Genomic DNA, 11,281 nt, shown 5'->3' on the forward strand with positions numbered 1-11,281 from the left:
CAGGACAGAAAATAATGGAGGGCATTCAGGCATGCAATCCATCCTCCCCAACATTGCTTTCCGAAGATGCCTTAAAACCCATTGCGGCACACTACCATGTGACGATAAAGCCTGAAGAACTTGTGGCAAAAAACTTCATGAAAAGAAAAATGGAAAAAGAGGACATTTGCAACATCACAACTGCCTTCCACTTGCTTGACGAGGACATGTTCCCAACTCTGAAGGTCATCTTTAGAATTGCACTAACCATTCCTGTCAGTAGCTGCAGCTGTGAGCGCTCTTTTAGTGCCTTGCGTCGTCTCCATATGTGGCTAAGGAGAACCATGGGACAAGAGAGGCTGAATGATTTGGCCATATTATCTATTGAAAAGGAGTACTTGGATAATGTTGACCCTGAAAATGTCATTGATAGGTTTGCAAAACTCAAGCCTCGAAGATACAATCTCATGTTACCACAATAAAGAGGTGTTGTCAGTGTAGTGCAGATCTGTGATGATTTTCAGTCCTACTGTCATCTAGTTTTGATTTTGGTTCTTTGTTGGTTAAGTCCTAAAGTAGTCCTGATTTTGAACCGTTATTCTACTGTTTTCATTCCGGATCAGTTCTGGGTGTGGTTGAAATGGGGTTTAGTCCCCGTATCTTGAAACAGCCCTAATTTCGTTCTGCCTTGCTGTTTAAGTAAAAAACTATTTTTAAGCTGCATATGTGATATTTTTTTTCTCATATTAAGTTTTTTTTTTTTTTTTTTTTAAAGCTTACAACACAGCCTAATAAATCGTCAACTTCACAGCAGGTTTTTTTGTCATTTCCAACCCCCCGCCCCACGTATTACCCTTTAGGGCTAAGCCCCGGGTGTATACAGTGTCTGGCTCCGCCTCTGCTCGATGTACACAACACAAAATGTTAGAATTTAAGTATGAAAAAGGGGCATGTTGCGTCTGAAAGGATGGAGTGCTAAGTTATCAGGTAACACTAGCACAACCCACAGACAAAAAAATACTGCACTTTATCTCAGCTAAACTGGGACTCAGACTCCTCAGATGGACTGGTAATATTATACAGACTACCATATAGCATGTCACATCACATTACACAGATAATTTTATCAAAACTGCACCAAGAGGCGCAAATAGTCCAAACGCAGCCCAGAGGTCTATTTCCGTGACTGGTTTAGCAGAGGTGCAGCCTTGCAGACAGGCTGCCTGTATCACCATTTACCTCTAATAATGTACAATGTTAAACCTAAATACAATCAGTGAGTATAAAAAATGTAAAAAAAAAAATTCTAACAAGAAAACATGTAAACTTGTTTATTTCATTTGTAAAGGTGAGCAATTTAATAAAGAACCAATCTAGCAAATAATACACCCGTAGTATTATGAAGTCTGCAAAAATGAATAGAATAATATAAATTATACATACTCTAGATTTCATCAGAGTATCCCAAATATAAAGTGTATGTATGGATTTACTAATGTTTGCAAAAAAATAGACATACATACAAATACATTTTTGTCACTATTAAATGGATCTCAACTTAGGTGGGGCTGCACTTTAAGTATTCTATCTGTAAATCCAAATATTTGAATAATTTGCCTTGTAAGAGTGTTCCTTTGTATCATTTCCCATGCCATATGCATATTCTTTTGTTAGTCACAGTAGACCTCAAATGAACCTCAAACGAACTGGTTTGTCAAAGCTTTTTATTTTATAAATCTTTTATTATTTTACAGAACCTATGTTTACAGTGCTAGATTTAAAATACCCTGGTAACAAGCAGGTCATTTGAGTTGGGCAGTTATTGTTAATATTTTCATCCTACTGGACAGTCCATTCACAGTTTTATGAAAATGTAAGAATGACATTTTTTTCTTTGAAAAACAAAATCAGGGATTTAATTAAAAGAAAATGCCAAAATATTCATTGTATATTAGAGTATGGATATTCCTCAAAAGACCTTTTGATAAGTGAATTATGGTTTAGTCTAATTACTTTAAAACTGATGGAACAGAGCCCAGATGGGAGTTTTCTACAGCTCGCTGCGTTCTGCATTTTCCTCGTGCTGTTTGATCTTCTCTGGGACGGTCTGAGTCAGGAAGACAAACCGCTCCTTCTTCAGGTGCTGAGCAGTTACCTGCTTTTTTAAACCAATCGCCAGGTACTTTTCTTCTGCTCCATACATTGGCCAGTGGACAAGGTTGTGCCCATCGGGAGATCTAAACACATATACATTTGTTATTCAGTTATTAAATGTGTGAAATTTACAACAGTTGGAAATTCCTACCCTGTGCGAGCAAAGTTCCCCCAGTAGCTCATCATGATCTTGCTCAACTGTTCCTCATCCTCAGGGCACAGATCTAAAACGATCATGTTGCAAAACATTTTTCAATCAACAAACAGATCGAGCACTAAAGCAGACTTTTTATAAAGTCTTACCGGGTAACCTAACATGAGTAGTTGTGAAGCAAAATCCCAAAACTGTAAACATTTCATCTCCATGGTTAGTCCCAGCAAAGCTCGGCCTTTTCTGCTGCAGGAATTTGGGAGGATGTTGGTACTCATACAGGTATACAGGAGCGCCTGCATCTAGAATTAGACAAATGTGTGTAATATTTGTTAATGAAAGTATGTTACAGTAAATATCAAGTGTTGGGTTTTAGGCAGATTTGTATAATCTTTCATTAAACACATTAAATTACCTCTGTGAGCATTAGCAGCTTTAATCGCTGGAATGGTGAAAAACAAATCTCCAAGCATCTCAGTGAACCCATCTCTGTTTTTCACACGGTCATCACCATTTCCGATATATTCATCAGCTATCACATCTCTGATAAATGCTTCTTTAGGCTTAAGGAAATAAGCAATACATCAGTCAAAGAAGCTTGAGCAGGTCAGGGGACAGTAATATTGTAACATCAGGTAGTGTCTGCCTTACATCGGGGTAGAAGAAGGAAACCATGTTCATAACAAACTCTCGATCTAGTCCTTCTGTCCAGTTTTGTGGAGCAAAAACCTAAAAAAATACAAAGCCCCTATTAATGTTTCATAAATCCTGGGATAAGCTCTGCTTGTAATCACTGAGCTCTTTATTCAGACGTTTCTACAACACTTACTGATGCAAGCATCCATCCACCTTCATCATTATTGACACCAGTCATGAATGGTACAGCATGAAGTTCATGTTTATGAAACAGCTCATCCACAGGTTTAGTCAGGAAATGTCCATCAACATTTATTTGATATCTTAAATTTGGATCCTTGAGAAAATTAAATATACAAAAGTAAAAGATGTGATAGCATGAACATACCTGAGGGAGAAATCAAAGGCTTCAAAGAAATATTTTAGATGACATAATAATTGTATTCACCATACTCTATCAGGTTTGCACTGATTATCTCACCTGTGTAAAACCCACTATAGTATCAATATCAAGGTTTCTCATGCAGTCACTGATCTTCTTTGTGCTTTCAAGGCTGCAGCCAGATGCGTTTGCAACTGCCTGAGGTAAAATGTCAAATATAAACGTCAGATATTTGGCAAAACAAATCCATTTTAATATTCTCATTATTCTGCAACAAAAATGTTTAACCTTCCAAAAAAGAAGAATATGGATAATTAACCTGCGCCATTGGTAGAGGCTCATTTGCCATAAGTACATTCATCGCAGCTGTGCCACTCTCAGCAATGGCACGGTGAAACAGCCCATCAGACAGAGGTGACAGGAGCTGGTGATTCAAGTAACACATCAGATATTAAGGTTTTGTTCTAGAGTGAAAAAGTTTAAATAAAGTTCCTCTAACTGTAGATTCTTACCAGAAGAGACACGCTCACTCCACCAGCAGACTCTCCAAATATGGTAACTAATCCTGGGTCTCCTCCAAAGTTGTGAATGTGCTGCTGGATCCACTTGAGAGCTTCAACCTGGTCCAGCAGGCCAAAGTTCCCTGAAATGTGCTCATCTCCAGTGCTGATAGAACAAATAGCTATTTCTATAATGTATTTTTCCTGATTGAAACATGTTTTTACAAGACAATTCTATTCATGTGTTATTGACAGCAGCTAGTAGAGCCAGGATTCTGAAAACCACTTTTGCATTCTATTTGTCCAGTTGGGCAGTAGCTGCATATGCCACTTCCACACATTTGCTGAAGCTGAGTGATACGGTAAGGCAGTAAAAAATGTACCAAGCTATGTTTATACTTCGTGATAAATAAAGCCAACTATCAATTTTTTTCTTATAAAATCAGATAAAAAAGCAGAAAAGCAAAACCATAGTATGTTCTACATTGACAACCTGAGTTCATTCCTATGGGTGCAACATCGAGGGAACAATTTACAAGGCCTTGGAAAGGGTTACTGGGGCCCCACAGTTTGAACAATCGACATGGGAGACACTGTAGAGGATAGGTGCAGTGTGTGCCGGTGGCGGCCATGGGTGGAGACCCTGGGAGACTGATGCCCAACTACTGAAGCTGGTGATGGAGACATGGAATGTCACCTTTCTGGTGGGGAAGAAGTTTCAGCTAGTGTGGGAGGTTGAGAGGTACTGGCTAGATATAGTCAGGCTCACCTGAAGGCGTGTCTTTGGCTCTAGAGCCAGTCTCCTAGAGAGGGGCTGAAGTCTTTCCCAGTCTGGACATGCCCTTGGTGAGAAGCTTCGGGCTGGGGTAGGTATCCTGGCATCCCTTTGGCTTGCTGCCTGCACGTTGGGGGATTTCCAGGAGGATGAAAGGGTTTGTTCCCTGCACATTTGGGTTGGGGAATGGGTCCTGTCTATCATCTGCCCTTATGGTATTATTTGAGTCCAGGGGTGGGGTGCTTGAGAGTGCTCCAACTAATTGATTCTGTCATACTACTATATATCTGATGAACATGTCAGCATGGCTGGTTACAATATCTATCGCACCGATAGGCTTAAGAAAGGTGGTGGTGTTGCTGCTTATGTTAAGTCAAAATTTGATGCTACAATAGTTCTATCAGAATCAATTTGCAAACAATTGGAATATTTGGCTCTGAATGTGAATATTGCAAAGGGTCTTTGCATAACAGTTGCTTGTTGCTATCGACCCCCTTCTGCCTGCACAGAAGCTCTGCGTTCTTTAAACCTTTTGCTGTCCAGACTAAATTATGGTGAGCTTGTTTTGGCTGGTGACTTTAACTGGGATTGGCTCAAAACTGTTTCAGATGATTTTAAATCTTTTTGTGATTCTATCAGTCTTACCCAGCTGGTCAATTTACCCACTCGCCCGAATCTCAAAAGCCCCGAAAAGTCTACCTTGATTGACTTGATTTTGACAAATGTTCCTCATAAATTTTCATCTTTGGGTGTCTTTTGTAATGACTTAAGTGACCACTGTGTTGTTGCTGCTATTAGAAATACTAAAGTGGCCAAGTCACAACATCGTATTATTTTTAAAAGAACTCTTAAACATTTTAATGAACAAGCATTTTATCATGATTTGTCAAACTATGACTGGAAGAAAATAGGATTGATCCCTGATGTAGAATTAGCGTGGACATTCTTTAGGGATGGGTTTATGCAAATTGTGAACAAACATGCTCCATTAAGAAGATATCGGATAAAAGGTCGTGAAAACCCCTGGTTCTCCCCAGAGCTGGCAGATATCATTCATGAGCGCAACCTGGCTTGGGCCAAAGCTAGGAAAACAGGCTACCCCAGTGATTGGCTTCTTTTCAGACAACTAAGAAACAAATGTACTTCCTCTATTAAGAAAGCTAAATCAGAATATTATCTGTCTGTCACCACTGAGAACCTAAATAATCCACAGAAGTTCTGGAAAATCATTAAGTCTCTTTCATTGAGTAAAAGCTCCCATGCTCTACCCATTTAAGGATTCTGTTCCTGTTTATGATAGGAAGGAGATTATGAATTGCTTTAACAAGCACTTTATATCTTCTGGCTCTTTGTTTGACTCTCTGAACCCAGTCTCTGCAAAATCTGGCACAAACCCTCCGGTGTATACTGGTCAGCCATTTAACTTTGTTCCTTTCTCTGTGCAGGAGGTCTGTAAAGCTCTTAAACTGTTAGATCCTAGAAAATCTCCAGGGCCCGACTTGCTAGATCCTTACTTCTTGAAACTGGCAGCTGATTTTGTGGCAGAGCCTCTAACAACACTTTTCAACCTCACACTGGATACGAATGAAATTCCCTCAGTATGGAAATCAGCTTTTGTTATTCCGCTATTAAAAGGGGGCGACCCAGCGGTGTTAACTAATTACAGACCAATATCTAATCTATCTGTGCTGGCCAAAGTTCTTGAAGCTCTTGTGTGCGAGCAGTTAAAGGAGTTTTTACATACCAATGCCATTTTATCTGAATATCAATCAGGCTTTAGGAAGAATCACAGTACTATCACAGCTGCAATCAGAGTGGTAAATGATATTACTATTGCACTTGATAAAAAACAACACGGTGCATCCCTTTTTATTGATTTGTCAAAAGCATTTGACACTGTTGTTCATTGTATTTTAAAACTTAGACTCTTCCAGTCAGGACTCTCTGAGAGAGCAGTGGCATGGTTCTCAAACTACCTCAGTAACAGGTCTCAGTGCATAAAATCTGACGGTTTATGTTCTAACTTTGTTACAGTGCACAATGGAGTGCCACAGGGTTCTGTATTAGGTCCACTTCTATTTATCATTTACATAAACAATCTTGGTCTAAATGTGCCAGATGCAAATTTGCACTTCTATGCTGATGATACAGTTATTTACAGCTGTGGTTCAACTCTTGTCCAAGCCATTGACTCCTTGCAGAAAGCCTTTTTTGCTGTCCAGCACTCATTACTTCAGCTCAAACTTGTTCTCAACGCAGACAAAACAAAGCTCATGCTGTTTTCTAAATCAAGGAATTTGGCCCAAATAATCCCATCGGTAACCACTCTTGAAGGTAATAAAATAGAGTTGGTTCACACCTATAAATATCTGGGAATCTTAATTGATAACTCGCTCACCTTCAAACCACATGTAGAGAATCTTGTGAAAAACCTGAAGTTAAAACTGAGATTTTATTTTCAAAATAAGTTGTGTTTCTCTTTTAATACAAAGAAGCGGCTTGTTGCTGCAACATTCTTGCCTGTGCTGGATTATGGTGATATTCTATATATGAATGCTTCTGCTCAATGTCTTCGAATGGTTGATTCTGTGTATCATGCTTCTCTGAGGTTCATCACTAACCGTAAATTTCAGACTCACCACTGTGAGTTATACTCTCAGGTAGGATGGCCTGCTTTGGTAAGTCGGAGGAACTCTCATTTATACAGTTTTATATATAAGGCAATACTTGGGTTGCTGCCTTCTTATATATGTTCCCTGCTTGCAATGAAACATGCTGGTCGGTATTCTCTTCGTCCGCATGGTTACTTGTTGCTTTCTGTTCCACTTGCCCGAACTGAACTTGGTAAAAGAGCTTTTGTCAATTTAGCACCCTCGGCTTGGAACAAACTGCAGAAGGACTGGAAAATGACTGAATTCATTTCATTAAGTGCTTTTAGATCTAAACTACGAATCCTTGAGGCCAAGTCCATAATATGCAACTGTTTTAATTAGATTGATTGTCATTTTAACTGCCTTTTTTTTTTGTTTTTTGTTTTTTTAATTGAATTTTATTTTATTTGTTTTCTTTCACTTATTGTTGCATGTGTGTTGTTGATGCCTATGTTTGAGTAATCTCTGTAACTGTGAGACACCTGCTGCTGCCTATCTTGGCCAGGTCTCCCTTGAAAAAGAGGTTTTTAATCTCAATGGGATCTTCCTGGTTAAATAAAGGTTAATAAATAAATAAATAGACCTCAACGCTCATGTCTGCAGTGATAGTGGTACCTGGACGGACATGAGTGGGAGGAACAGCCTGCTTAACATGAAACATGTTCTGTTACTGGACCACAGTTTCTCCATAATGAACACCATCTTCAAATATAAGAGTGTATGTAATTGCAGGTTGCACCAGGAGAGCCTAGGCTGCAGGTCGATGATCAAATTTGTAATCATATCATCAGATCTGCGGGCCTATGTTCTCAACACTTTGGTAAAGGGAGGTGCTTAACTGTCAAATGATCTGGTGGTGAATTGGATCACGTGGGGATGACGGCGGACAGACCTGAACCACCCAAACGTATTGTGAGCGTGCGCTGGGAACACCTGACAAGGCCGCAGTCTGGAAGATCGTCAACTCTTACCTTCAGCAGTGCTTTGACAGCATTCCAAGGGAAACTGGGGACATTGAGTCTGAAAGGGCTATGTTTAGCATCTCCATTGCTGTGGCTGCTGCACTGAGCTGGGGCTTGGTGCCTGTCATGGTGCTAACCCCAGAACTAGACGGTGGTTACCAGAGTTGAAGGGAGCCATCACGCCGAAGAAGTCCTATCAGGTTTTGTTAGCCTGTGGGATGCCCGAGACGGCCGATGGGTACTGGCAAGCCAAGCAGAATGTGGCTCAGGCAGTGACTGAAGTAAAAGCTTATGTGTGAGAGGAGTTTAAGGAGGCCATGAAAAAAGACTCAGATCTCATTGGAGCAATTCTGGAACACTATCAGGCAGCTCAGGAGGGGAAAGGGGTGCTTTACCTACACTATGTAAAGTGCTGGTGGAGTGCTGCTGACTTCAACTGAGGATATTGTCAGGCGGCAAAAGGAATACTTTGAGGAGGAGCAGGAGCAGAGCAGAGTCTGGGGACAAGTGGGGCACCTAATGCTTAACCAGAGGAGAGTTCACTGAGGCAGTTAAACAACTCCTTGGTTGCAGGGCCCCTAGAGTGGATGAGGTTTGCCTTGAGTTCTGTAAGGCTATGAATATTGTATGACTGTCTTGGTTGACACGCCTCTACAATGTTGTGTGGAGATCAGGGGCCTACCGCTAGACTGGCAGACCTGGGTTGTGCTTCCCATCTTCCAGAGGGGGATAAGACAGTCTGTTCCAACTATATGGGGATCACACTCCTCAGCCTCCACAGGAAATTATATGCCAGGGTACTGGAATGGAGAGTGTGTCATTTAGTCGAACCGCTAGTACTGGAGGAACAATGTGCTTTTCCTCCCGCTCCTCCCGGGTGTGGCACACAGCTCTCTATCTTCTCGAGGATATTTGAGGGTGTATTGCAGTTCGCCCAAGCAGCCTACATGTGTTGTGTTGACTTGGAGAAGGCATTTGATTTGTCCTTCAGAGTATTCTGTGTAAGATGCTTCAGTAGTATGGGGTGTGAGGCCCATTGTCATGGTTCATTCTGTCCTTATACAACTGTTGCAAGAGCTTGGTTTGCATTGCTGACCATAAATCATAATTGTTCCTTGGGGGTACTGGACTCTGCCAGGGTTGCCCTTTTATCACAGATTCTGTTCATAATTTTTATGGACAGATTGGTGCTGTGGCAATGAGCTTTCTCCCAAGGGTGGCTGCCCTCTCTCTTAAAGATGGGGTGAGGAGTTTGGCCATTCAGGAGGGGCTCAGAGCAGTCCTCTTCCAGATTAAAAGGAGCCACTTAAGGTGGTTTAGGCATCTGACTAGATGCCTCCTGGACACCTCCTTGGTGAGGAGTTCTGGGCTTACAGTGTTCCACTGGGAGGAGGCAGCTGGGGCCAACCCGTTGGAGAGATTACGGATGGAGTTTATTTACCTGAGAAAACCCAGAAGTCCTAAGCGATACTGGATCAGAACCACAACCACATCCTGGTAAGCAGCCAAGGCAGAGCCATCATATGTTGAAGCTGATCCCAGCATAAAGCCCCCACCATGGATCCAGACCATGACCTGCACAGAACAATAAAAGAGATTTCAGTCAAAGATTAGAGAATCTTTTGGAGTCTCAGTCAAACTACAATAGTTGATCTTTAAGAATTTAAATGTTAAACAAACAAAAACACTTAAGTTTACATTTTAGATGATAAAATGTACAAATGAGTTCTGAAGAATGGTGTCTTTATTGAGACTGTGATTAGGCATCCCTCATAATCTACAGCAAAAGATTCTTACTGGAAGCTTGGCATCATTAGCTCTGTTTGCAGGCATGTAAATGTTGAGGTAAAGACAGTCTTCAGAGATGTCTGGTATTTCTGCCAGGACTGCACCGAGTTTATCAGCCAGATCCAAAACAGCTTCTTTAGACTGAATGCACCTTAAAAAGAGACAATGCTAATTTTACAAATAAAGCCAATAGTTTCTCCAAGTATGTTGAAGTTCACATTTCTTACATTGGTGGCTGTTTAGTGGCATCTCTTACTCCTTCCCACCCTTCTACAGGCTGAGGTGGAGCCAGTCTCAAGGAAGGGCCGAGGGGTGGTTTGGCAAATGGGACACCCAAGTAGGCATGGACACCAGTCTCCTTCCCTTTCACACTCACATACTCACCTCTCAGGCTCCCGAGCTTTGTGTGGACTACAGGTGCTGTCAGGATATTAGAAATGACTGAAAATCTTAACATAAAACTTTATTTTAAAAAAAATTCCAGTGAAAAGTACTTTCACTTTAGGTAAAAAGTCACCTGGACTTAGAGCACAAAAGTTAATGTTTAACTAGAAAAATTTGCATTTCCTGCGAAAATGCTGTGTGGATGCCTTAACGCTGAAGCTGTCTGCTGAAAAGCTGAAAAAGATGAAAAGTTGCAAAAAGTTGTACGGTGGTGAAAAAGAAAATGTCACCCTGAGCAGGATTCGAACCTGGCCCTCCTGGACTCAAAGCATGTACTCAGCTCACTGAGCCAAACTCATTCTCACAAAAAGGAGGTGGACAGACTGACCATTCTGCTGAAATGAGCAGAAGCTGCTGAGAATTGTGCTGAGAAGAGGTGAAAAGGCTGAAAATTTTGCAGAAAAGAGGTAAATCAGCAGAGTTTCTGCAGAAAAGAGGCAGAACAAAAGAGAAAACTGAAAACAGGTTTTGCCATGACCGGGATTTGAACCTGGCCGTTCTCGTCTCAAGGCAGCTGCTCATCTCACTGAACCAAACTCTTTCTCTCAAAAACAAGAGATGGAGAAACTGACAATTTTGCTATATGAGCAGAAGCTGCTGAGAATTGTGCTGAGAAGAAGTGAAAAGGCTGAAAATTTTGCAGAAAAGAGGTGAATCAGCAGAATTTCTGCAGAAAAGAGGTAAAGAAGCAATAAGTTGCGCTGAAAAGAGATGAATCAGCAGAGTTTCTGCTGAAAAGAGTTTTGTTTTTCTGAAAACAGCCAAAAAAGCTGGAATTTGTGCTGAAAAGGGGTGAAAAAAATGAAAATTTTGCTGAAAAGGGGTGAAGAAGCTAAAGTATACCAAATCAAAGTATTTG

At 40.9% G+C, this 11,281-nt stretch overlaps 1 protein-coding gene across 1 annotated transcript; it reads right to left on the minus strand.

The window, feature by feature from the left end:
* Positions 1-1,686: 1,686 nt before the first annotated feature.
* Positions 1,687-10,450, minus strand: LOC100710741 (fatty acyl-CoA hydrolase precursor, medium chain). Its single transcript, XM_019362016.2, has 12 exons — positions 10,206-10,450; positions 9,988-10,129; positions 9,632-9,765; positions 3,815-3,968; positions 3,622-3,726; positions 3,402-3,500; positions 3,114-3,257; positions 2,936-3,013; positions 2,700-2,847; positions 2,437-2,586; positions 2,285-2,357; positions 1,687-2,216 (listed from the first exon to the last, which is right to left on the minus strand). The coding sequence occupies exons 1-12, from the start codon at positions 10,433-10,435 to the stop codon at positions 2,030-2,032; spliced, it is 1,644 nt and encodes a 547-aa protein (XP_019217561.1). The 5' UTR covers positions 10,436-10,450; the 3' UTR covers positions 1,687-2,029.
* Between the last annotated feature and the right edge of the window lie 831 nt (positions 10,451-11,281).

The sequence above is a fragment of the Oreochromis niloticus genome, linkage group LG7 (genome assembly GCF_001858045.2).
Source record: "Oreochromis niloticus isolate F11D_XX linkage group LG7, O_niloticus_UMD_NMBU, whole genome shotgun sequence".
Classification (NCBI taxonomy): domain Eukaryota; kingdom Metazoa; phylum Chordata; class Actinopteri; order Cichliformes; family Cichlidae; genus Oreochromis; species Oreochromis niloticus.

Excerpts from the sequence above, each read along its gene's own strand:
- LOC100710741 (XM_019362016.2), bottom strand. The coding sequence starts at position 10,435 with ATGTTAAGATTTTCAGTCATTTCTAATATCCTGACAGCACCTGTAGTC. Across the intron at positions 10,130-10,205 it reads GCCACTAAACAGCCACCAAT|GTGCATTCAGTCTAAAGAAG; the intron begins GTAAGAAATGTG and ends TCTCTTTTTAAG. Across the intron at positions 2,217-2,284 it reads GGGAACTTTGCTCGCACAGG|ATCTCCCGATGGGCACAACC; the intron begins GTAGGAATTTCC and ends ATATGTGTTTAG.